This window comes from Pseudophryne corroboree, chromosome 9 (genome assembly GCF_028390025.1).
Source record: "Pseudophryne corroboree isolate aPseCor3 chromosome 9, aPseCor3.hap2, whole genome shotgun sequence".
NCBI classification, from domain to species: domain Eukaryota; kingdom Metazoa; phylum Chordata; class Amphibia; order Anura; family Myobatrachidae; genus Pseudophryne; species Pseudophryne corroboree.
In genome coordinates, this window is record NC_086452.1 from 6,997,014 (window position 1) to 7,024,006 (window position 26,993).

A 26,993-nucleotide genomic window follows, 5' to 3' on the forward strand; every position below is an offset into this window, starting at 1 on the left:
TCAAAATATTTCTCATTCTTACTATTTCCGCCTCTGAGACATCTCTAAGATCAGGCCCTCTCCCAACTCTGATGACACCAACCTTATCCTTCTCTCCGGACTCCCCCTAACTCACCTCTGCCCAATTTCAATCCATCATGAACCCATTATCTTTCAAGCCCGCTCTGTTCCAACCTCTCTCCTTTGCAACTTGTTTCACTAGCTCCCCATCTTTCCCTAGAATCCAGTTCAAACTCGTGACCTTCACTGACAAGATCATTCCGCCCCTCTTACATCTCCAATCTCATTTCTGTCCACGTTACCTCCGCTCCCTTTGCTCTTCCTCCACTTGCAATATCTACTTCATCCTGGTTATGTCCCCTCAAGTCTGCGTCCAAGATTTCTTCCTGCTCCACCCTGTCCTCTGGAACTCCCTCCCTCGCCTATTTAGACTTTTATGTATAGATGGGTAAAACTGACAAAACTTACCATGGGCAAAGTTATTATTAGTGAGATGAAAATAACTTATCAGCAAAAAGAACGTGGGCAAACAATGATGCTGCCAAGCGCCCACCGCGTACCAACCTGTCATTCTGGCAGTTGCTATGGTAACTGAAGGCGCATTTCATAATGGTGTCCAGGGTCATGAGGCTGACATAATGGAAGAGCTCCACCGGCTTCTGATCGGGGACCAGCTTCTCCCATTTGTCCTAAACAAGAAGCAATATGAAAAGGGGGAGATGTATCAAAGCTTAGAGAGAGATAAGGTGGAGATAGATAAAGTACCAGCCAATCAACTTTTATTTGTCACTTTGCAGGCCATTTGAAAAATAGCAGGAGCTGACTGGCTGGTACTTTATCTCTCTCCACTTTGCAATGGGTGCTATATCTCCCCCAGAGTATCACACACCGCTGATAATATGCTTTACAGTAACGCAGAGGCTGGGGCAATTGTGGTTCTGCATCTGCCATAATCCTGGCTGTAACCCTTGCAGTTACAGTATAGGGGCCATTGCAGCGGTAATTACCGGACGCTCCATAGGAGGAGGAGTCTCAGTGATATTTGTATAATGTTACTGTATATAATAGTGCGCCTGTGTTATAAACATAGTGGACGCAGTGAACTGATGTAATATTTATGAGAACGTGCCAGGAGCCAGGTGATGGACAGGAATCTGCAGTATACAATGTACATGTCCTATGCCTGGGGCTAGCCGGGGACGGTATAATGGATGCAGGCGCCGTAGGGGTGATACAGTAATCGGTGTATGTGATTTCTGGTCTCCGTGTAACTTACAGAAGCTGCTGCAGTCCCCGGGCCTGATTCAGAGGACGCAGAAGTGCACGCAGCAATGTCTATTGGGGGTCGCCTGTCTGCGGCTCTATGCAAACACCTTCCCTTATGTATATCTGTGCGACCGAACGTGCGACGACTGAGACGCCCATGGTCTGCGCCTGTGCGTGCGGTAATACTGATTGGTAACCCAGCCCAGGTGCAGTATCTCGTATATGGCCTTGTATGTGAGCGGGTGAGCGCCTGTGCACACAGCCATTATCAGTGACACGTGACGCAGGCGACGCTCTCATAACACCCCATAACATGGACCATCCCTCCCTGTCACTGCCAGGAACACCCACTACACGTCTCCATGTGTGCGCCTGATATTATAACTGGCGCAATACACTATGGGGTCTCTGTACATAGCCTCAGAGAGAGAGAGAGAGATAAAGTAGACGTAGATAAAGTACCAGCCAATCAGCTCCTACCTGCCATGTCACTGGCTGTGTTTGTACTTTCTCCACTTTATCTCTCTTCATGGCTTAGTACATAGAACAATATGAGCAGCAGACACTCCTGTGAATCAGGCCACTGTATCATGATGCTCCAATTCTAGCTACGAGCATCATATTGTATACAGTAGTCCCCCCGGTCCCCGCTCCTTACCAGCAGGACAGTAGCAGAGTCTGACATCAGCCTGATATACGGCTTCAGGACGTCATAGTGGAAGGCCGGAGTCAGCAGCTTGCGGTGCTGGGACCATTTCTGTCCTGATAAGACCAGCAGCCCTTTCCCTGGTGACACAGACGCAGCGTTAGTGCAGAGCAGTACTAAGCCAACATGGCAGCTCCCACTGTGGTCACAGCTCTGCCCAATGGATTTCCAACATAGCAATCAAGTGTGTGTGTGTGGGGGGGGGGGGGGGGGGTCGGGGGGTATGAAGGGAGGGGGGGGGGATGGGGGGGGAGGGAGGGGAGGACGTGGTGGGGGATGTTGTGTCAATATGTCAAAGAATTATCAGATGTACTGTGCTGAAATTTGGCCACATCCACATGTGACTGTCGGCTCCCTGGCAAATATCACAGCAATGAATAAATAAAACTTTGGGCCTAATTCAGACCCTATCATAGCAGCAAATTTGTTAGCAGTTGGGCAAAACCATGGTGGTCATTCCCAGTTGTTAGCTCGGTAATTTTCTTCGCATCACAGCGATTTTCTGCTAATTGCGCATGCGCAATGTTCGCACTGCGACTGCGCCAAGTAAATTTGCTAAGAAGTTTGGTATTTTACTCACGGCATTACGAGTTTTTTTTTTCGTTCTGGTGATCGTAATGTGATTGACAGGAAGTGGGTGTTTCTGGGCGGAAACAGGCCGTTTTATGGGTGTGTGTGAAAAAACGCTACCGTTTCTGGGAAAAACGCGGGAGTGTCTGGAGAAACGGAGGAGTGTCTGGGCGAACGCTGGGAGTGTTTGTGACGTCAAACCAGGAACGACAAGCACTGAACTGATCGCAGTGGCAGAGTAAGTCTCGAACTACTCAGAAACTGCTAAGAAGTGTCTATTCGCAATTTTGCTAAGCTAAGATTGGCCCTCATTCCGAGTTGTTCGCTCGCTAGCTGCTTTTAGCAGCTTTGCACACGCTAAGCCGCCGCCTACTGGGAGTGAATCTTAGCTTATCAAAATTGCGAACGAAAGATTAGCAGAATAGCGAATAGACACTTCTTAGCAGTTTCTGAGTAGCTCCAGACTTACTCGGCATCTGCGATCAGTTCAGTGCTTGTCGTTCCTGGTTTGACGTCACAAACACACCCAGCGTTCGCCCAGACACTCCTCCGTTTCTCCAGCCACTCCCGCGTTTTTCCCAGAAACTGTAGCGTTTTTTCACACACTCCCATAAAACGGCCTGTTTCCGCCCAGAAACACCCACTTCCTGTCAATCACACTCCGATCACCAGAACGAAGAAAAAACCTTGTAATGCCATGAGTAAAATACCTAACTGCATGGCAAATTTACTTGGCGCAGTCGCACTGCGGACATTGCGCATGCGCATTAGCGACTAATCGCTCCGTTGCGAGAAAAAAATAACGAGCGATCAACTCGAAATGACCCCCATGGTTTTGCCCAATTGCTAACAAACTTGCTGCTGCGATCAGCTCAGAATTACCCCCCATGTGCAGTGCAGGGAGAATAGATATAACATTTGCAGAGAGAGTTAGATTTGGGTGGGTTATTTTGTTTCTGTGCAGGGTAAATACTGGCTGCTTTATTTTTTTACATTGCAATTTAGATTTCAGTATGAACACACCCCACCCAAACCGTTCGCCCAGCCATGCCTGCGTTTTTCCTGGCACGCCTGCGTTTTTTTTAGAACACTCCCTGAAAACGGTCAGTTGACACCCAGAAACGCCCACTTCCTGTCAATCACTCTGTGGCCAGCAGTGCGACTGAAAAGCTTCGCTAGACCCTGTGTGAAACTACATCGTTCATTGTATTAGTACGTCACCGCATACGCATGCGCAGAAGTGCCTTTTTTTGCCTCATCGCTGCACAGCGAACGAATGCAGCTAGCGAACGATCAACTCGGAATGACCACCAAGGTTTTGCCCAACTGCTAACAAATTTGCAGCTACGATCAGGTCTGAATTACCCCCGGTGTGTGATGGGGGGGATACACTAGAGAAAGAAAGGGGAGAAGTCACTGAGTAGGAGAGGTGTAGATGGGTGAAGCAAGAGGCCCAGCCCAGTGTAATATTATATTGTATATAGCTAACTTGTAATATTTAAGTTTAGTTTGAAGCATAATTTAAAAAAAAGTGAGTGTACACCGTGTTGCGCTGCAGACGTACCAATCCACGGGGTTAGGAAGTAATAGATAAAGCCATCCTTTGGATCTGTAAGGAAAAAGGCTATTACTTAACAAATATTCATTTTACAAGGCAAGTACAGTACAGCCAACCTAGACACACAGACCAGCAACGGGTGCACAGAGTCGGTCCTAGGCATAGGCAAACTAGGCAAAAGCATTTGATATGCCTAGGGGCACCAGCAGATTCTGCTGATTAAAATGATATGTGGCATGTCTATATTCTGTGTGTGACTGCAGCTGTATCTGCATAGGAAATGCTACATTACAGTGTATTCCTGGAAACCACTGTAAAGTAGCATTTCATATGCAGATACAGTCACAGAATATAGGCATGCTGCATATCATTTTAATCAGCAGAAGTTGCTTGTGCATCCTAGTCACATAGTAATGCAAATAAGACGCATTTTCAGCAAATAAGGTGCCCGACGTTAGCAGAGTTGGTCTAGAGCTGCCAGCTGACTCACACCAGGCATTTCCTACTGCATGGCGTATAGAGGCAAGATTTATGAGGACACATCTGTATCCATGTAGAGGCAGAGGCCACAGTGTTAGTGGCGTGTGAGTGCTGTGTGTGAGTGGGTTGGTTGTGCAGTAGTGTTCGACATATGTGTAAGGGGCATTATTTGTGTTACGTGTATAAATGCATTAATAATGTGCGGCATATGTGTAAGGTGCACTGTGTGTGTCATTATGTGTATAAGGGCATTAATAATGTGCGGCATATGTGTAAGGGGCACTATGTGTGTCTTTATGTGTATAAGGGTATTAATAATGTGCAGCATATGTGTAAGGGGCACTATGTGTGTCTTTATGTGTATAAGGGCATTAATAATGTGGTGAATATGTGTAAGGGACATTATGTGTATAAGGGCATTACAAATGTGCGTCATATGTGTAAGGGACATTATGTGTATAAGAGCATTAATAATGTGCGGTATATGTGTAAGGGACATTATGTGTATAAGGGCATTACTAATGTGCGTCATATGTCTAAGGGACATTATGTGTATAAGGGCATTAATAATGTATGTCATATGTGTAAGGGGCATAACTGTGTGGTATTACATGTATAAAGGCATTACTAATGTGGTGAATATGTGTAAGGGACATTATGTGTATAAGGGCATTAATAATGTATGTCATATGTGTAAGGGGCATAACTGTGTGGTATTACATGTATAAAGGCATTACTAATGTGTGGCATTATGTATATAAGGTGCTTCACTGTGTGGCGTAACGTATAGAAAGGGCACTACTGTGTGGTCTGAATGAAAAGCAATATAGTGTAGTTTAATGTGAATAAGGAACAATTCAGTGTGTGGTGTGATGTGAATAAGGGGCACTACTGTGAGGAGTAACGTATATAAGGTAAAGTGATACTACTGTGTGATGTAACGTGAATAAGGGACACTATCGCATGATATACTGTGAATATAGTTGCACTCTTGTGTGGTATAATTTGAATTGGGGTTACTATTGTGTGGCCATGCCCCTTCCCAGCAAGAACAAGCCCCTTTTTGGGCTGTGTGCCGAATGTGCGCACTGTTCCTATTTAAAATATAGGGAGTAGGAGCACCAAAATGAGGACCCTTATGGGTGGGCGGTGATGATGCAAAGAGGTGCAGGGTCAGAGGTAAAACTAGCAGCGGAGCTAGGGGGCACCAGCCAAAATCTTGCCTAGGGCTTCATATTGGTTAAGGCCGGCTCTGCGGGTGCAAATAACAATGCTTCAGCATGCGCTGAAAGAACGGACATGATCAGCCTCTCTATATTGTACCTCTCATCTGAATAAATGGGATGCAGTTGCCATCCCAGTGTTTGAAATGCCAGCGCTCAGAATACCGCCACCGGAATCTCGACAACCGTAAAAATCCCGACCCCAGAGTTCCAACAGCCGATCCCAAACATAAGTATGCTGGGGGGGTGGGTGAGGGTTAGGCTGCAATAGCGGGAGAGGGTAGGTTAGGGTTAGGCTGTGGGAGGGGGGAGGTTAGGGTTAGGCTGCGGTCGGGGGGAGGTTAGGGTTAGACTGCATGAGGGTAGGTTAGGATTAGGGTGCAGAGGGGGATATTAGGGTTGGGCTGCGGACTGGGGAGGGTTAGGGTAAGGCTGCAGGAGGGGAGGGTTAGGGTTAGGCTGCAGGAGGGGGAGGTTAGGGTTAGACTGTGGGAGGATAGGGTTAGGCTGCAAGAGGGGAGGGTTACGGTTAGGCTGTGGGAGGGGGAGGTTAGGGTTAGGCTGCAGGAGGGGCAGGGTGAGGGTTAGGCTGCGGGAGGGGGAGGTTAGGGTTAGGCTGCAGGAGGGGCAGGGTGAGGGTTAGGCTGCAGGAGGGGAGGGTGAGGGTTAGGCTGCGGGAGGGGAGGGTTAGGGTTAGGCTGTGGGAGGGGAGGTTAGGGTTAGGCTGTGGAAAGGGAGGGTTAGGCTGCAGGAGGGGGAGGTTAGGGTTAGACTGCGGGAGGATAGGTTTAGGCTGCGGGAAGGGAGGGCTAGGGTTAGGCTGTGGGAGGGGAGGTTAGGGTTAGGCTGTGGGAGGGGGAGGTTAGGGTTAGGCTGTGGGAGGGGGAGGTTAGGGTTAGGCTGCGGGAGGGGGAGGTTAGGGTTAGGCTGCGGGAGGAGGAGGTTAGGGTTAGGCTGCGGGAGGGGAGGATAGGGTTAGGCTGTGGAGGGGGCAGGGTTAGGGTTAGGCTGCAGGAGAGGAATATGAGGGTTAGGCTGCAGGAGGGGAATACTAGGGTTAGGCTGCAGGAGTTGAAGGTTAGGCTGTGGGAAGGGAGGGTTAGGGTTAGGCTGCAGGAAGGGAGGGCTAGGGTTAGGCTGTGGGAGGGGAGGTTAGGGTTAGGCTGTGGGAGGGGGAGGTTAGGGTTAGGCTGTGGGAGGGAGAGGTTAGGGTTAGGCTGTGGGAGGGGGAGGTTAGGGTTAGGCTGCAGGAAGGGAGGGTTAGGGTTAGGCTGTGGGAGGGAGAGGTTAGGGTTAGGCTGCAGGAAGGGAGGGTTAGGGTTAGGCTGTGGGAGGGAGAGGTTAGGGTTAGGCTGCAGGAGGGGGAGGGTTAGGGTTAGGCTGCAGGAGGGTAGGTTAGGATTAGGGTGCAGAGGGGGATATTAGGGTTGGGCTGCGGAGGGGGGAGGGTTAGACTGCGGGAAGGGAGGGGAATATTAGGGTTAGGCTGCGGGAAGGGAGGGTTACGGTTAGGCTGTGGGAGGGAGAGGTTAGGGTTAGGCTGCAGGAGGGGCAGGGTGAGGGTTAGGCTGCGGGAGGGGAGGGTTAGGGTTAGGCTGTGGGAGGGGAGGTTAGGGTTAGGCTGTGGAAAGGGAGGGTTAGGCTGCAGGAGGGGGAGGTTAGGTTTAGACTGCGGGAGGATAGGTTTAGGCTGCGGGAAGGGAGGGCTAGGGTTAGGCTGTGGGAGGGGAGGTTAGGGTTAGGCTGTGGGAGGGGGAGGTTAGGGTTAGGCTGTGGGAGGGGGAGGTTAGGGTTAAGCTGCGGGAGAGGGAGGTTACGGTTAGGCTGCGGGAGGAGGAGGTTAGGGTTAGGCTGCGGGAGGGGAGGATAGGGTTAGGCTGTGGAGGGGGCAGGGTTAGGGTTAGGCTGCAGGAGAGGAATATGAGGGTTAGGCTGCAGGAGGGGAGGGTTAGGCTGCGGGAAGGGAGGGTAAGGGTGTGGGAGGGGAGGTTAGGGTTAGGCTGCGGGAGGATAGGGTTAGGCTGCAGGAGGGTAGGTTAGGTTTAGGCTGCAGGAAAGGAGGGCTAGGGTTAGGCTGTGGGAGGGGAGGTTAGCGTTAGGCTGTGGGAGGGGGAGGTTAGGGTTAGGCTGTGGGAGGGGGAGGTTAGGTTTAGGCTGTGGGAGGGGGAGGTTACGGTTAGGCTGTGGGGGGGGAGGTTAGGGTTAGGCTGCGGAAGGGGCAGGGTTAGGGTTAGGCTGCAGGAGGGGAATATTAGGGTTAGGCTGCGGGAAGGGAGGGTTACGGTTAGGCTGTGGGAGGGGGAAGTTAGGGTTAGGCTGCAGGAGGGGCAGGGTGAGGGTTAGGCTGCGGGAGGGGAGGTTTAGGCTGCAGGAGGGGGGAGGTTAGGGTTAGACTGCGGGAGGATAGGTTTAGGCTGCGGGAAGGGAGGGCTAGGGTTAGACTGTGGGAGGGGAGGTTAGGGTTAGGCTGTGGGAGGGGGAGGTTAGAGTTAAGTTGTGGGAGGGGGAGGTTACGGTTAGGCTGTGGGAGGGGGAGGTTAGGGTTAGGCTGCGGGAGGAGGAGGTTAGGGTTAGGCTGCGGGAGGGGAGGATAGGGTTAGGCTGTGGAGGGGGCAGGGTTAGGGTTAGGCTGCAGGAGGGGAATATTAGGGTTAGGCTGCAGAAGGGGAGGGTTAGGCTGTGGGAAGGGAGGGTTAGGGTTAGGCTGTGGGAGGGGGAAGTTAGGGTTAGGCTGCAGGAGGGGCAGGGTGAAGGTTAGGCTGCGGGAGGGGAGGTTTAGGCTGCAGGAGGGGGGAGGTTAGGGTTAGACTGCGGGAGGATAGGTTTAGGCTGCGGGAAGGGAGGGCTAGGGTTAGACTGTGGGAGGGGAGGTTAGGGTTAGGCTGTGGGAGGGGGAGGTTAGAGTTAAGTTGTGGGAGGGGGAGGTTACGGTTAGGCTGCGGGAGGGGGAGGTTAGGGTTAAGCTGCGGGAGGAGGAGGTTAGGGTTAGGCTGCGGGAGGGGAGGATAGGGTTAGGCTGTGGAGGGGGCAGGGTTAGGGTTAGGCTGCAGGAGGGGAATATTAGGGTTAGGCTGCAGGAGGGGAGGGTTAGGCTGTGGGAAGGGAGGGTTAGGGTTAGGCTGCAGGAAGGGAGGGCTAGGGTTAGGCTGTGGGAGGGGAGGTTAGGGTTAGGCTGTGGGAGGGGGAGGTTAGGGTTAGGCTGTGGAGGGGGAGGTTAGGGTTAGGTTGTGGAAGGGGGAGGTTACGGTTAGGCTGTGGGGGGGATTAGGGTTAGGCTGTGGGAGGGGGAGGTTAGGGTTAGGCTGCAGGAAGGGAGGGTTAGGGTTAGGCTGTGGGAGGGAGAGGTTAGGGTTAGGCTGCAGGAGGTGGAGGGTTAGGGTTAGGCTGCAGGAGGGTAGGTTAGGATTAGGGTGCAGAGGGGGATATTAGGGTTGGGCTGCGGAGGGGGGAGGGTTAGGGTTAGACTGCGGGAAGGGAGGGGAATATTAGGGTTAGGCTGCGGGAAGGGAGGGTTACGGTTAGGCTGTGGGAGGGGCAGGGTGAGGGTTAGGCTGCAGGAGGGGCAGGGTGAGGGTTAGGCTGCGGGAGGGGAGGGTTAGGGTCAGGCTGTGGGAGGGGAGGTTAGGGTTAGGCTGTGGAAAGGGAGGGTTAGGCTGCAGGAGGGGGAGGTTAGGGTTAGACTGCGGGAGGATAGGTTTAGGCTGCGGGAAGGGAGGGCTAGGGTTAGGCTGTGGGAGGGGAGGTTAGGGTTAGGCTGTGGGAGGGGGAGGTTAGGGTTAGGCTGTGGGAGCGGGAGGTTAGGGTTAGGCTGCGGGAGGGGGAGGTTACGGTTAGGCTGCGGGAGGAGGAGGTTAGGGTTAGGCTGCGGGAGGGGAGGATAGGGTTAGGCTGTGGAGGGGGCAGGGTTAGGGTTAGGCTGCAGGAGGGGAATATTAGGGTTAGGCTGCAGGAGGGGAGGGTTAGGCTGCGAGAAGGGAGGGTTAGGGTGTGGGAGGGGAGGTTAGGGTTAGGCTGCAGGAGGGAAAGATTATGGTTAGACTGCGGGAGGATAGGGTTAGGCTGCAGGAGGGTAGGTTAGGTTTAGGCTGCAGGAAAGGAGGGCTAGGGTTAGGCTGTGGGAGGGGAGGTTAGGGTTAGGCTGCAGGAGGGGGAGGTTAGGGTTAGGCTGTGGGAGGGGGAGGTTAGGTTTAGGTTGTGGGAGGGGGAGGTTACGGTTAGGCTGTGAGAGGGGGAAGTTAGGGTTAGGCTGCAGGAGGGGCAGGGTGAGGGTTAGGCTGCGGGAGGGGAGGGTTAGGCTGCAGGAGGGGGAGGTTAGGGTTAGACTGCGGGAGGATAGGTTTAGGCTGCGGGAAGGGAGGGCTAGGGTTAGACTGTGGGAGGGGAGGTTAGGGTTAGGCTGTGGGAGGGGGAGGTTAGGGTTAGGCTGTGGGAGGGGGAGGTTAGGGTTAGGCTGTGGGAGCGGGAGGTTAGAGTTAGGTTGTGGGAGGGGGAGGTTACGGTTAGGCTGCAGGAGGGGGAGGTTAGGGTTAGGCTGTGGGAGGAGGAGGTTAGGGTTAGGCTGCGGGAGGGGAGGATAGGGTTAGGCTGTGGAGGGGGCAGGGTTAGGGTTAGGCTGCAGGAGGGGAATATTAGGGTTAGGCTGCAGGAGGGGAGGGTTAGGCTGTGGGAGGAGAGGGTTAGGGTTAGGCTGTGGGAGGGGAGGTTAGGTTTAGGCTGCAGGAAGGGAGGGCTAGGGTTAGGCTGTGGGAGGGGAGGTTAGGGTTAGGCTGTGGGAGGGGGAGGTTAGGGTTAGGTTGTGGAAGGGGGAGGTTACGGTTAGGTTGTGGGGGGGGATTAGGGTTAGGCTGTGGGAGGGGGAGGTTAGGGTTAGGCTGCAGGAAGGGAGGGTTAGGGTTAGGCTGTGGGAGGGGGAGGTTAGGGTTAGGCTGCAGGAAGGGAGGGTTAGGGTTAGGCTGTGGGAGGGAGAGGTTAGGGTTAGGCTGCGGGAGGGGGAGGTTAGGGTTAGGCTGCAGGAGGGTAGGTTAGGATTAGGGTGCAGAGGGGGATATTAGGGTTGGGCTGCGGAGGGGGAGGGTTATGGTTAGGCTGTGGGAGGGGGAGGTTAGGATTAGGGTGCAGAGGGGGATATTAGGGTTAGGCTACAGGAGGAGAGGTTAGGGTTAGGCTGTGGGAGGGGAGGTTAGGGTTGGGCTGCAGTAGGGGAGGTTAGGGTTAGGCTGCGGGAAGGGAGGTTTAGGGTTAGGCTGTGGGAGGGGGAGGTTAGGGTTAGACTGCGGGAAGAGAGGGCTAGGGTTAGGCTGTGGGAGGGGGAGGTTAAGGTTGGGCTGCGGGAGGGGATGTTAGGGTTGGGCTGTGGGAGGGGGGGTTAGGGTTAGGCTGCGGGAAGGGAGGTTAGGCTTGGGCTGTGTGAGGGGAGGTTAGAGTTAGGCTGCGGGAGCGGGACGTTAGGATTAGGCTGCAGAAAGGAAAGTTAGGCTGCGGGAGGGGAGTTTAGGTTTAGGCTGCAGAAGGGAAGCTGCGGGAGGGGTAGGTTAGGGGTGGGCTGTGGGAGGGGAGGTTAGGGTTGGGCTGTGGGAGGGGAGGTTAGGGGTGGGCTGTGGGAGGGGAGGTTAGGGTTAGGCTGCGGGAGGAAATGGGAGGTTAGGATTAGGCTGAAAAAGCGGATTTTAGGGTAGGCTGCGGTAGTGGTAGGTTAGGATTAGGCTGCAGAAGGGAAGGTTAGGCTGCGGGAGGGGGAGGTTAGGGGTGGGCTGTGGGAGGGGAGGTTAGGGTTGGGCTGCGGGAGGGGAGGTTAGGATTAGGCTGCAGAAGGGGAGTTTCGGGTTAGGCTGCGAGAGCGGGAGGTTAGGATTAGGCTTCAAAAGGGGAGGTTAGGGTTAGGCTGCGGAAGGGGAGGTTAGGGTTAGGCTGCAGAAATGGAGGTTAGGGTTAGGCTGCGGGAGGGGAGGTTAGGGTTGGACTTCAGGAGGGGAGGTTAGGGTTAGGCTGCGGAAAGGGAGGTTAGGGTTGGGCTGTGGGAGGGGAGGTTAGCGTTGCGCTGCGGAACGGGAGGATAGGGTTGGGCTGCAGGAGGGGAGGTTAGGGTTGGGCTGCGGGAAGGGAGGGTTGGGGTAGGGCTGCGGGAGGGGAGGTTAGGGTTAGGGTACAGGCGGGGGGAGGTTAGGGTTGAGCTGCGGGAGGGGAGGTTAGGGTTGGGCTGTGGGAGGGGAGGTTAGGGTTGGGCTGTGGGAGGGGAGGTTAGGATTAGGCTGCAGAAGGGGAGGTTAGGATTAGGCTGCGGGAGGGGAGGTTAGGGTTAGGCTGCGGGAGGGGAGGTTAGGGTTAGGCTGTGGAAGGGGAGGTTAGGGTTGGGCTGCGTGAGGGAACGTTAGCGTTGCACTGTGGGAGGGGAGGTTAGGGTTGGGCTGTGGGAGGGGAGGTTAGGATTGGGCTGTGGGAGGGGAGGTTTGGATTAGGCTGCAGGAGAGGAGGTTAGGGTTAGGCTGTGGAAGGGGAGGTCAGGGTTAGGCTGCAGAAGACGGAGGTTAGGGTTGGGCTGTGTAAGGGGGAGGTTAGGGCTGGGCTGCAGGAGTGAAGGGTTAGGGTTGGGCTGCGCAATGGGCGGGTGAGGTTTGGGCTGTGGGAGGGAAGGGTTAGGCTGTGGAAGGGGAGGGTGAGGGTTAGGCTGCGGGAGGGAAGGGTTAGGCTGTGGAAGGGGAGGGTGAGGGTTAGGCTGCGGGAGGGGAGGTTAGGGTTGGGCTTCAGAAGTGAAGGGTTAGGGTTAGGCTGTGGAAGGGGATGGTATGGGTTAGGCTGCGAGAGGGGAGGTTAGGCTTGTGCTGCGGGAGGGGAGGTTAGGGTTGGGCTGCGGGAGGGGAGGTTAGGGTTGGGCTGTGGGAGGGGAGGTTAGGGTTAGGCTGCAGGAGGGGAGGTAAGGGTTAGGCTGAAGCAGGGAAGGGTTAGGGTTAGGCTGCCGGAGGGGAGGTTAGGCTTGGGCTTTGGGAGGGGAGGTTAGGGTTAGGCTGCGGGAGCAGGAGGTTAGGATTAGAATGCGGGAGGGGAGGGTTAGGGTTAGGCTGCGGAAATGGAGGTTAGGGTTAGGCTGCGGGAGGGGAGGTTAGGGTTGGGCTGTGGGAGGGGAGGTTAGGGTTATGCTGCGGAAGGGGAGGTTAGCGTTGCGCTGCGGGAGGGGAGGTTAGGGTTGGGCTGCAGAAGGGGAGGTTAGGGTTAGGCTGTGGAAGGGAAGGTTAGGGTTAGGCTGCAGGAGGGGGAGGTTAGGATTGGGCTGCAGGAGGGAAGGGTTAGGGTTAGGCTGTGGAAGGGGAGGGTAAGGGTTAGGCTGCGGGAAGGGAGGTTAGGGTTGGGCTGCAGGAGGGGAGGTTAGGCTTGGGCTGTGGGAGGGGAGTTTAGGGTTGGGCTGCGGGAGGGGAGGTTATGGTTGGGCTGCGGGAGGGGAGGTTAGGGTTGGGCTGTGGGAGGGGAGTTTAGGCTTGGGCTGTGGGAGGGGAGGTTATGGTTGGGCTGCGGGAGGGGAGGTTAGGGTTGGGCTGCGGGAGGGGAGGTTAGGGTTGGGCTGTGGGAGGGGAGGTTATGGTTGGGCTGCGGGAGGGGAGGTTATGGTTGGGCTGTGGGAGGGGAGGTTAGGGTTGGGCTGAGGGAGGGGAGGTTAGGGTTAGGCTGCAGGAGGGAAGGGTTAGGGTTAGGCTGTGGAAGGGGAGGGTAAGGGTTAGGCTACGGGAGGGGGAGGTTAGGCTTGGGCTGTGGGAGGGGAGGTTAGGGTTGGGCTGAGGGAGGGGAGGTTAGGGTTGGGCTGCAGGAGGGAAGGGTTAGGGTTAGGCTGTGGAAGGGGAGGGTAAGGGTTAGGCTACGGGAGGGGGAGGTTAGGCTTGGGCTGTGGGAGGGGAGGTTATGGTTGGGCTGCGGGAGGGGAGGTTAGGGTTGGGCTGTGGGAGGGGAGGTTAGGATTAAGCTGTGGAAGGGGAGGGTAAGGGTTAGGCTACGGGAGGGGGAGGTTAGGCTTGGGCTGTGGGAGGGGAGGTTATGGTTGGGCTGCGGGAGGGGAGGTTAGGGTTGGGCTGCAGGAGGGAAGGGTTAGGGTTAGGCTGTGGAAGGGGAGGGTAAGGGTTAGGCTACGGGAGGGGGAGGTTAGGCTTGGGCTGTGGGAGGGGAGGTTATGGTTGGGCTGCGGGAGGGGAGGTTATGGTTGGGCTGTGGGAGGGTAGGTTAGGGTTGGGCTGTGGAAGGGGAGGGTAAGGGTTAGGCTGCGGGAAGGGAGGTTAGGCTTGGGATGTGGGAGGGGAGGTTAGGGTTGGGCTGTGGAAGGGGAGGGTGAGGGTTAGGCTGTGGGAGGGGAGGTTAGGGTTGGGCTGTGGAAGAGGAGGGTGAGGGTTAGGCTGCGGGAGGGGAAGTTAGGGTTGGGCTGTGGAAGGGGAGGGTTAGGGTTAGGCTGTGGGAGGGGAGGTTAGGGTTGGGCTGTGGAAGAGGAGGGTGAGGGTTAGGCTGCGGGAGGGGAAGTTAGGGTTGGGCTGTGGAAGGGGAGGGTAAGGGTTAGGCTGCGGGAAGGGAGGTTAGGCTTGGGCTGTGGGAGGGGAGGTTAGGGTTGGGCTGTGGAAGGGGAGGGTGAGGGTTAGGCTGTGGGAGGGGAGGTTAGGGTTGGGCTGTGGAAGAGGAGGGTGAGGGTTAGGCTGCGGGAGGGGAAGTTAGGGTTGGCTGTGGAAGGGGAGGGTTAGGGTTAGGCTGCGGGAGGCGAGGTTAGGGTTAGGCTGCAGGAAGCGAGGGTGAGAGTTAGGCTGCGGGAGGGGAGGGTTAGGCTGCGGAAGGGGAGGTTAGGGTTAGGCTGCGGGAGGGGAGGTTAGGATTAGGCTGCGGGAGAGGAGGATAGGGTTAGGCTGGAGGAGGGAAGGTTATGCTTGGGCTGTGGAAGTGGAGGTAATGGTTGGGCTGCGGAGGGGGGAGGGTTAGGGAGGCTGCAGTATATTCGCGCACCAGGTGTTGAATGCTGTTGTAGGTCACATGACCCCCGGGATTCTAAATGGCAGTCTCCCGTACCCAACCCGAATAATTCCCACTGACATTAGAGGAATCTGCCGCCAGGAAGAGGAGCGGGATTTTATAGAGGAAGTATTTCCATTCTTATTGTAACTATTAAATATAGACCAAGGTTATGTAATATAAGTCATACAATGTTCACCCCCTCTTGGAGGCGTTACTGTAACCAGGGGCGTTTTAAGAGAGGAGGAGGCCCGTGTGCAGCCTTCTGCTTCAGGGGCCCCTTCCTCTCTGACTGATGAACAGGTATTTTAATACTTACCTCTCCTGGGTCCCCCGGCGGTGCCGTCCCTCTCCGCAGCGCCAATAGAGTCTGAGAACAGACTCTATTGCGCATGCGCAAACTTCCGGGAACACGGCGCAGCTGCCATTTTCCCGAAGATTTTGCTAATGCGCATGCGCGAAACTCCGGAAAATTGGCCGCCGTGCCATTTTTCCGGTGTTTTCAGCAGGCGCAATAAAGTTTGTTCCCCCTAGTGTTCAAACTCTATTACGCTGCTGAGAAGGGATGGGCTCCGACGGGGGACTCCAGAGAGGTAAGTATTAAACAAATGGGTGCAGTGTGTGCGGGGTGGACCCCCCTGGACCCTGAGGGCCGTGTGCCTCTCACACACTGCACCCATTATAGATACGCCAGTGCCTGTAACGTTCACTACAACATAAATAAAACATAAATATCTGCACTTCTTCTACAATGTGCAACAGGGGAAAGACAGAATGACTGGTGTGTCCTCATACACCCGTTCTTTCATGCACCATATAGGGGGGTTATTCAGAGGGGTGTGCTATGCGAGACTGGCAGTGGAATGCCCGCACGCTGGAGGAGGGGCGAGCGCAACATGCCCCTTGAGGGCTCGCTGCACACACCACGTTGCGGGCTTGGTGACGATCTGCGGTGGCCACGGGTTCTATTCCCACTCTATGGGTGTCGTGGACACCCACGAGTGGGAATAGTCCCTGTTGGTCGGCATGCCGACCATCGGGATTGTGAGGGGGTGGGATGTAGGGGAAGGTCATGTGCATAGTTTCCTACCCTCCCTCATTCTGCAGTAGACTCCCTGAAATAGCAGCGATCTCCCTCTCTCCCTGAATAGACCAGCAATCTCCCTGATTGCACCTTATCCCCATTATGCAGCTGTTACATTCTTGGGGATACATATATTCAAATGGGATCATCGGTGCCATGTCCCTGCATTGGGTATAAGGCAGAATGATCCCTATGGCTACACGCGTTTTAAATAAGGTTTCTCGTGACCACTTACAGTATATGGAACCTCTTGTAAAACACAATACACAAACAAATCCTGCAAAATATCAGTGTCTTTTCTTCAACAAGTAGATCTTAGTAACTTTGGGGCTCATTTACATTTGGATGTAAGTTATTTTTATGACACCCCTCTCAGATGTAGCGGTACGTATCCGCGCTGATAGGTGTTACTTTCACATCTCCCTGAAATGCTTTTTCAAAAGTAGGCAAGTATGGTCATGTGACAGGAGGTCTCCTGACCGCTGGTCACATTACTACATCCCATTCAGAAATGCTGGCAAACAAAAAAAGTTAGCAGTTGGGCAAAACCATGATGCACTGCAGGTGGGGCAGATGTAACATGTGCAGAGAGACCTGGGTAACACCATGCTGCACTGCAGGTCTGGCAGATGTAACATGTGCAGAGAGACCTGTGTAACACCATGCTGCACTGCAGGTGGGGCAGATGTAACATGTGCAGAGAGACCTGGGTAACACCATGATGCACTGCAGGTCTGGCAGATGTAACATGTGCAGAGAGACCTGGGTAACACCATGCTGCACTGCAGGTGGGGCAGATGTAACATGTGCAGAGAGACCTGGGTAACACCATGCTGCACTGCAGGTGGGGTAGATGTAACATGTGCAGACAGAGTTAGATGTGGGTGGGTTATATTGTTCCTGGTCAGGGTAAATACTGGCTGCTTTATTTCTACACTGCGCGTTGACACTTTTTCCTGAGTTCATTGTTTGAGGCGCATCCTAGCGACGAGCAGAGTCACTTACAGTGTCCTTGGTACTTACAATTAGTATATTTTGTCTGAAATAATTGAGTGAAACGCCACAGATGTAGCACAGCAACGTATGGTGCGACTCTATGTATCGGTCCCACTGTACGCAGGTCCAGGGCAGCCATGCATCATACTTCGTTCGCACTAATGATGTGATTAAGACACATTTAGTACATAAGCGTGTGGCAGATTGTGTGGCTTTGGGGGTCATTCTGACCCGTTCGCACGCAGCGGTTTATTGCTGCGGTGCGAACGGGTCCGGAATGCGCATGCGTGGCGGCCGCAGTGCGCGTGCGCAACGTTGCCTGGCTACAGGGGTCGCCGGGTTACGTCGCGTCGAACGAAGGAAGCGGTCGCAGAGCCGACCGCAAAGAAGATTGACAGAGAGAAGGCGTTCCAGGGCGGATCCGGACCGTTGGCTGCCGTTTTCGGGGAGTGGTAAGGAAAATGCAGGCGTGTCCAGGAAAATGGAGGGCGGATCTCTGACGTAACACCGTGCTGCACTGCAGATGTAACATCTGCCCCCCAGCATCGCAGGGATCGTCGCACAGGGTAAGTAGGTATAGGCCTGGTCTTCTTTTGCTTGAAATTTTTTAGCTCAGCAGGGCTGTACAAGCGATCGCAACTCTGCTGAGCTAACATACACTCCCCCATAGGCGTGGACTATTGATCGCATCCTGCTAAGCTAACATACACTCCCCCATAGGCGTAGACTATTGATCGCATCCATACTAAGCTAACATACACTCCCCCATAGGCGTAGACTATTGATCGCATCCTGCTAAGCTAACATACACTCCCCCATAGGCGTAGACTATTGATCGCAGCAGCAGCAAAAAGTTGCTGGCTGCAATCAACTCGGAATGACCACCTTAGTCGCTAAGTACGTGGCTCGGCAAATGAGGCGATTTGAGAATAGGTGTATGTGGACACAATTGTATACTGTCAGGTGGAATTAAATTTTTTGCATTAATGTTTTATTTAAAATTATTAGACTTTGTTATGAATTATTTTACATCTTTCAATTAAACCAATTTTTAAAGCTTTTTATTCCTATTACACCTGAATATATATGTAGATGGACTTATGGGCCACACTTAAAGATCTAACTGAACGATATGAACGTTCTCGTTCATTAATGAATGAGAACTCGTTCATATCATTCATAGTGATGAGCGGGTTCGGATCCTCGGGATCCGACCCGCCCGAACGTCACCTTTTTTTTACACGGGTCCGAGCGACTCGGATCCTCCCGCCTTGCTCGGTTAACCCAAGCGCGCCCGAACGTCATCATCCCGCTGTCGGATTCTCGCGAGACTCGGATTCTATATAAGGAGCCGCCCGTCGCTGCCATTTTCACACGTGCATTGAGATTGATAGGGAGAGGACGTGGCTGGCGTCCTCTCCATTATATTAGAAAAGAAAAGAGTAAACTGACTCAGTGACTTAGTTATAATTGTGGGGAGGATTGGGGACGGGGAGCAGCTGTTAGGGAGTACAGTGCAGGGTTTTGATTATACCACCAGTGAGTTTAATCCTTTGTTTCTCTGATGTCCTAAGTAGAGATGAGCGCCTGAAATTTTTCGGGTTTTGTGTTTTGGTTTTGGGTTCGGTTCCGCGGCCGTGTTTTGGGTTCGACCACGTTTTGGCAAAACCTCACCGAATTTTTTTTGTCGGATTCGGGTGTGTTTTGGATTCGGGTGTTTTTTTCCAAAAACACTAAAAAACAGCTTAAATCATAGGATTTGGGGGTCATTTTGATCCCAAAGTATTATTAACCTCAAAAACCATAATTTACACTCATTTTCAGTCTATTCTGAATACCTCACACCTCACAATATTATTTTTAGTCCTAAAATTTGCACCGAGGTCGCTGTGTGAGTAAGATAAGCGACCCTAGTGGCCGACACAAACACCGGGCCCATCTAGGAGTGGCACTGCAGTGTCACGCAGGATGTCCCTTCCAAAAAACCCTCCCCAAACAGCACATGACGCAAAGAAAAAAAGAGGCGCAATGAGGTAGCTGTGTGAGTAAGATTAGCGACCCTAGTGGCCGACACAAACACCGGGCCCATCTAGGAGTGGCACTGCAGTGTCACGCAGGATGGCCCTTCCAAAAAACCCTCCCCAAACAGCACATGACGCAAAGAAAAAAAGAGGCGCAATGAGGTAGCTGTGTGAGTAAGATTAGCGACCCTAGTGGCCGACACAAACACCGGGCCCATCTAGGAGTGGCACTGCAGTGTCACGCAGGATGTCCCTTCCAAAAAACCCTCCCCAAACAGCACATGACGCAAAGAAAAAATAAGATTTTACTTACCGATAAATCTATTTCTCGGAGTCCGTAGTGGATGCTGGGGTTCCTGAAAGGACCATGGGGAATAGCGGCTCCGCAGGAGACAGGGCACAAAAAGTAAAGCTTTTTCCGATCAGGTGGTGTGCACTGGCTCCTCCCCCTATGACCCTCCTCCAGACTCCAGTTAGGTACTGTGCCCGGACGAGCGTACACAATAAGGGAGGATTTTGAATCCCGGGTAAGACTCATACCAGCCACACCAATCACACCGTACAACTTGTGATCTAAACCCAGTTAACAGTATGATAACAGCGGAGCCTCTGAAAGATGGCTTCCTTCAACAATAACCCGAATTAGTTAACAATAACTATGTACAATTTATGCAGATAATCCGCACTTGGGATGGGCGCCCAGCATCCACTACGGACTCCGAGAAATAGATTTATCGGTAAGTAAAATCTTATTTTCTCTATCGTCCTAGTGGATGCTGGGGTTCCTGAAAGGACCATGGGGATTATACCAAAGCTCCCAAACGGGCGGGAGAGTGCGGATGACTCTGCAGCACCGAATGAGAGAACTCCAGGTCCTCCTTAGCCAGAGTATCAAATTTGTAAAATTTTACAAACGTGTTCTCCCCTGACCACGTAGCTGCTCGGCAAAGTTGTAATGCCGAGACCCCTCGGGCAGCCGCCCAAGATGAGCCCACCTTCCTTGTGGAGTGGGCCTTTACAGATTTTGGCTGTGGCAGGCCTGCCACAGAATGTGCAAGTTGGATTGTGCTACAGATCCAACGAGCAATCGTCTGCTTAGACGCAGGAGCACCCATCTTGTTGGGTGCATACAATATAAACAACGAGTCAGATTTTCTGACTCCAGCTGTTCTTGCAATATATATTTTTAATGCTCTGACAACGTCCAGTAACTTGGAGTCCTCCAAGTCACTTGTAGCCGCAGGCACTACAATAGGCTGGTTCAGATGAAATGCTGACACCACCTTAGGGAGAAAATGCGGACGAGTCCGCAGTTCTGCCCTGTCCGAATGGAAAATCAGATATGGGCTTTTGTAAGATAAAGCTGCCAATTCTGACACTCTCCTGGCAGAAGCCAGGGCTAGAAGCATGGTCACTTTCCAAGTGAGATACTTCAAATCCACCTTATTTAGTGGTTCAAACCAATGAGATTTTAGAAAATCCAAAACTACATTGAGATCCCACGGTGCCACTGGAAGCACCACAGGGGGCTGTATATGCAGCACTCCCTTAACAAAGGTCTGGACTTCAGGGACTGAAGCCAATTCTTTTTGAAAGAAAATCGACAGGGCCGAAATTTGAACCTTAATAGATCCCAATTTGAGACCCATAGACAATCCTGATTGCAGGAAATGTAGGAATCGACCCAGTTGAAATTCCTCCGTCGGAGCACTCCGATCTTCGCACCACGCAACATATTTTCGCCAAATTCGGTGATAATGTTGCACGGTTACTTCTTTCCTTGCTTTAATCAAAGTAGGAATGACTTCTTCCGGCATGCCTTTTTCCATTAGGATCCGGCGTTCAACCGCCATGCCGTCAAACGCAGCCGCGGTAAGTCTTGAAACAGACAGGGACCCTGCTGAAGCAAGTCCCTCCTTAGAGGTAGAGGCCACGGATCTTCCGTGATCATCTCTTGAAGTTCCGGGTACCAAGTCCTTCTTGGCCAATCCGGAACCACTAGTATCGTTCTTACGCCTCTTTGCCGTATAATTCTCAATACTTTTGGTATGAGAGGCAGAGGAGGAAACACATACACCGACTGGTACACCCAAGGCGTTACCAGCGCGTCCACAGCTATTGCCTGCGGATCTCTTGACCTGGCGCAATACCTGTCCAGTTTTTTGTTGAGGCGAGACGCCATCATGTCCACCATTGGTCTTTCCCAACGGGTTACCAGCATGTGGAAGACTTCTGGATGAAGTCCCCACTCTCCCGGGTGAAGATCGTGTCTGCTGAGGAAGTCTGCTTCCCAGTTGTCCACTCCCGGGATGAACACTGCTGACAGTGCTATCACATGATTCTCTGCCCAGCGAAGAATCCTTGCAGCTTCTGCCATTGCACTCCTGCTTCTTGTGCCGCCCTGTCTGTTCACATGGGCGACTGCCGTGATGTTGTCCGACTGGATCAACACCGGTTTTCCCTGAAGCAGAGGTTCTGCCTGGCTTAGAGCATTGTATATTGCTCTTAGTTCCAGAATGTTTATGTGAAGAGACGTTTCCAGGCTTGTCCATACTCCCTGGAAGTTTCTTCCTTGTGTGACTGCTCCCCAGCCTCTCAGGCTGGCGTCCGTGGTCACCAGGATCCAATCCTGTATGCCGAATCTGCGGCCCTCCAATAGATGAGGACTCTGCAACCACCACAGAAGAGACACCCTTGTCCTTGGAGACAGGGTTATCCGTAGGTGCATCTGAAGATGCGACCCTGACCATTTGTCCAACAGATCCCTTTGGAAAATTCTTGCGTGGAATCTGCCGAATGGAATTGCTTCGTAAGAAGCCACCATTTTTCCCAGGACTCTTGTGCATTGATGTACAGACACCTTTCCTGGTTTTAGGAGGTTCCTGACAAGCTCGGATAACTCCTTGGCTTTTTCCTCCGGGAGAAAAACCTTTTTCTGAACCGTGTCCAGAATCATCCCTAGGAACAGCAGACGAGTTGTCGGTATTAACTGGGATTTTGGAATATTCAGAATCCACCCGTGCTGTTTTAGCACTTCTTGAGACAGTGCTAATCCCATCTCTAGCTGTTCTCTGGACCTCGCCCTTATTAGGAGATCGTCCAAGTATGGGATAATTAATACGCCTTTTCTTCGAAGAAGAATCATCATCTCGGCCATTACCTTTGTAAAGATCCGAGGTGCCGTGGACAATCCGAACGGCAGCGTCTGAAACTGATAGTGACAGTTTTGTACAACGAACCTGAGGTACCCCTGGTGTGAGGGGTAAATTGGAACGTGGAGATACGCATCCTTGATGTCCAAGGATACCATAAAGTCCCCCTCTTCCAGGTTCGCTATCACTGCTCTGAGTGACTCCATTTTGAACTTGAACTTCTTTATGTACAGGTTCAAGGACTTCAGATTTAGAATAGGCCTTACCGAGCCATCCGGCTTCGGTACCACAAAAAGAGTGGAATAATACCCCTTCCCTTGTTGTAGAAGAGGTACCTTGACTATCACCTGCTGAGAGTACAGCTTGTGAATGGCTTCCAAAACCGTCTCCCTTTCGGAGGGGGACGTTGGTAACGCAGACTTCAGGAAACGGCGAGGTGGATCTGTCTCTAATTCCAACCTGTACCCTTGAGATATTATCTGCAGGATCCAGGGATCTACCTGCGAGTGAGCCCACTGCACGCTGTAATTTTTGAGACGACCGCCCACCGTCCCCGAGTCCGCTTGAGAAGCCCCAGCGTCATGCTGAGGCTTTTGTAGAAGCCGGGGAGGGCTTCTGTTCCTGGGAAGGAGCTGCGTGTTGCTGTCTCTTCCCTCTACCTTTGCCTCGTGGCAGATATGAATAGCCCTTTGCTCTCTTATTTTTAAAGGAACGAAAGGGCTGCGGTTGAAAAGTCGGTGCCTTTTTCTGTTGGGGAGTGACTTGAGGTAGAAAGGTGGATTTCCCGGCTGTAGCCGTGGCCACCAAATCTGATAGACCGACTCCAAATAACTCCTCCCCTTTATACGGCAAAACTTCCATATGCCGTTTTGAATCCGCATCGCCTGTCCACTGTCGCGTCCATAAAGCTCTTCTGGCCGAAATGGACATAGCACTTACCCGTGATGCCAGTGTGCAGATATCCCTCTGTGCATCACGCATATAAAGAAATGCATCCTTTATTTGTTCTAACGACAGTAAAATATTGTCCCTGTCCAGGGTATCAATATTTTCAATCAGGGACTCTGACCAAACTACCCCAGCACTGCCCATCCAGGCAGTCGCTACAGCTGGTCATAGTATAACACCTGCATGTGTGTATATACTTTTTTGGATATTTTCCATCCTCCTATCTGATGGATCTTTAAGTGCGGCCGTCTCAGGAGAGGGTAACGCCACTTGTTTAGATAAGCGTGTTAGCGCCTTGTCCACCCTAGGAGGTGTTTCCCAGCGCTCCCTAACCTCTGGCGGGAAAGGGTATAATGCCAATAATTTCTTTGAAATTATCAGCTTTTTATCAGGGGCAACCCACGCTTCATTACACACGTCATTTAATTCTTCTGATTCAGGAAAAACTATAGGTAGTTTTTTCATACCCCACATAATACCCTGTTTAGTGGTACCTGTAGTATCAGCTAAATGTAACGCCTCCTTCATTGCCAAAATCATATAACGTGTGGCCCTACTGGAAAATACGGTTGATTCGTCACCGTCACCACTGGAGTCATCGCCTGTGTCTGGGTCTGTGTCGACCGACTGAGGCAAAGGGCGTTTCACAGCCCCTGACGGTGTTTGAGTCGCCTGGACAGGCACTAATTGATTGTCCGGCCGCCTCATGTCGTCAAACGACTGCTTTAGCGTGTTGACACTATCCCGTAGTTCCATAAATAAAGGCATCCATTCTGGTGTCGACTCCCTAGGGGGTGACATCCTCATATTTGGCAATTGCTCCGCCTCCACACCAATATCGTCCTCATACATGTCGACACACACGTACCGACACACAGCAGACACACAGGGAATGCTCCTAACGAAGACAGGACCCACTAGCCCTTTGGGGAGACAGAGGGAGAGTTTGCCAGCACACACCAAAAGCGCTATATATATATATCAGGGATAGCCTTATAATAAGTGCTCCCTTATAGCTGCTTTGTTATATCAAATATCGCCATAAATGTGCCCCCCCCTCTCTGTTTTACCCTGTTTCTGTAGTGCAGTGCAGGGGAGAGACTTGGGAGCCGTCCTGACCAGCGGAGCTGTGAGAGGAAATGGCGCCGTGTGCTGAGGAGATAGGCCCCGCCCCTTTTCTGGCGGGCTCGTCTCCCGCTATTTAGAAACATTAGGGAGGGGTTAAATATCTCCATATAGCCTCTAGGGCTATATGTGAGGTATTTTTAGCCATTATAGGTAATCATTTGCCTCCCAGGGCGCCCCCCTCCCAGCGCCCTGCACCCTCAGTGACTGCCGTGTGAAGTGTGCTGAGAGGAAAATGGCGCACAGCTGCAGTGCTGTGCGCTACCTTTTGAAGACTGCAGGAGTCTTCAGCCGCCGATTCTGGACCTCTTCTGATTTCAGCATCTGCAAGGGGGCCGGCGGCGTGGCTCCGGTGACCATCCAGGCTGTACCTGTGATCGTCCCTCTGGAGCTTGATGTCCAGTAGCCAAGAAGCCAATCCATCCTGCACGCAGGTGAGTTGACTCCTTCTCCCCTCAGTCCCTCGCTGCAGTGATCCTGTTGCCAGCAGGCATCACTGTAAAATAAAAAACCTAGCTAAACTTTTTCTAAGCAGCTCTTTAGGAGAGCCACCTAGATTGCACCCTTCTCGGCCGGGCACAAAAATCTAACTGGAGTCTGGAGGAGGGTCATAGGGGGAGGAGCCAGTGCACACCACCTGATCGGAAAAAGCTTTACTTTTTGTGCCCTGTCTCCTGCGGAGCCGCTATTCCCCATGGTCCTTTCAGGAACCCCAGCATCCACTAGGACGATAGAGAAAAAGAGGCTTTTTACTGATATTTGGTGTTTTGGATTTGACATGCTCTGTACTATGACATTGGGCATCGGCCTTGGCAGACGACGTTGCTGGCATTTCATCGTCTCGGCCATGACTAGTGGCAGCAGCTTCAGCACGAGGTGGAAGTGGATCTTGATCTTTCCCTAATTTTGGAACCTCAACATTTTTGTTCTCCATATTTTAATAGGCACAACTAAAAGGCACCTCAGGTAAACAATGGAGATGGATGGATTGGATACTAGTATACAATTATGGACGGGCTGCCGAGTGCCGACACAGAGGTAGCCACAGCCGTGAACTACCGCACTGTACTGTGTCTGCTGCTAATATATAGACTGGTTGATAAAGAGATAGTATACTCGTAACTAGTATGTATGTATAAAGAAAGAAAAAAAAAACACGGTTAGGTGGTATATACAATTATGGACGGGCTGCCGAGTGCCGACACAGAGGTAGCCACAGCCGTGAACTACCGCACTGTACTGTGTCTGCTGCTAATATATAGACTGGTTGATAAAGAGATAGTATACTCGTAACTAGTATGTATGTATAAAGAAAGAAAAAAAAACCACGGTTAGGTGGTATATACAATTATGGACGGGCTGCCGAGTGCCGACACAGAGGTAGCCACAGCCGTGAACTACCGCACTGTACTGTGTCTGCTGCTAATATAGACTGGTTGATAAAGAGATAGTATACTCGTAACTAGTATGTATGTATAAAGAAAGAAAAAAAAACCACGGTTAGGTGGTATATACAATTATGGACGGGCTGCCGAGTGCCGACACAGAGGTAGCCACAGCCGTGAACTACCGCACTGTACTGTGTCTGCTGCTAATATATAGACTGGTTGATAAAGAGATAGTATACTCGTAACTAGTATGTATGTATAAAGAAAGAAAAAAAAACCACGGTTAGGTGGTATATACAATTATGGACGGGCTGCCGAGTGCCGACACAGAGGTAGCCACAGCCGTGAACTACCGCACTGTACTGTGTCTGCTGCTAATATATAGACTGGTTGATAAAGAGATAGTATACTCGTAACTAGTATGTATGTATAAAGAAAGAAAAAAAAACCACGGTTAGGTGGTATATACAATTATGGACGGGCTGCCGAGTGCCGACACAGAGGTAGCCACAGCCGTGAACTACCGCACTGTACTGTGTCTGCTGCTAATATAGACTGGTTGATAAAGAGATAGTATACTACTAATATTATATACTGGTGGTCAGGTCACTGGTCACTAGTCACACTGGCAGTGGCACTCCTGCAGCAAAAGTGTGCACTGTTTAATTTTAATATAATATTATGTACTCCTGGCTCCTGCTATAACCTATAACTGGCACTGCAGTAGTGCTCCCCAGTCTCCCCCACAATTATAAGCTGTGTGAGCTGAGCAGTCAGACAGATATATAATATATATAGATGATGCAGCACACTGGCCTGAGCCTGAGCAGTGCACACAGATATGGTATGTGACTGACTGAGTCACTGTGTGTATCGCTTTTTTCAGGCAGAGAACGGATATATTAAATAAACTGCACTGTGTGTCTGGTGGTCACTCACTATATAATATATTATGTAGTACTCCTGGCTCCTGCTATAACCTATAACTGGCACTGCAGTAGTGCTCCCCAGTCTCCCCCACAATTATAAGCTGTGTGAGCTGAGCAGTCAGACAGATATATATAATATTATATATAGATAATAGATGATGCAGCACACTGGCCTGAGCCTGAGCAGTGCACACAGATATGGTATGTGACTGAGTCACTGTGTGCTGTGTATCGCTTTTTTCAGGCAGAGAACGGATTATAAATAAAAGTGGTGGTCACTGGTCACTATCAGCAAAACTCTGCACTGTACACTACTGAGTACTCCTAATGCTCCCCAAAATTAGTAAATCAAGTGTCTCTCTAATCTATTCTAATTCTAAACGGAGAGGACGCCAGCCACGTCCTCTCCCTATCAATCTCAATGCACGTGTGAAAATGGCGGCGACGCGCGGCTCCTTATATAGAATCCGAGTCTCGCGATAGAATCCGAGCCTCGCGAGAATCCGACAGCGTCATGATGACGTTCGGGCGCGCTCGGGTTAACCGAGCAAGGCGGGAAGATCCGAGTCGCTCGGAC

General features: G+C 52.1%; 1 protein-coding gene across 2 annotated transcripts in view; it reads right to left on the reverse strand.

Annotated features, from left to right (window-relative positions):
• LOC134957224 (cytochrome P450 4B1-like) overlaps positions 1 to 26,993 on the reverse strand; it is a 118,760-nt gene that overhangs the window by 57,799 nt on the left and 33,968 nt on the right. The window contains exons 3-5 of one of the 2 annotated variants that reach the window (XM_063938927.1): positions 4,107 to 4,151; positions 1,925 to 2,052; positions 565 to 689 (exon numbers count right to left, since the gene is read on the reverse strand). In XM_063938927.1, the coding sequence (XP_063794997.1) occupies positions 565 to 689; positions 1,925 to 2,052; positions 4,107 to 4,151 (298 nt within the window). The remainder of the gene's footprint in view (positions 1 to 564; positions 690 to 1,924; positions 2,053 to 4,106; positions 4,152 to 26,993) is intronic. The other variant, XM_063938928.1, reaches the window with a different exon arrangement.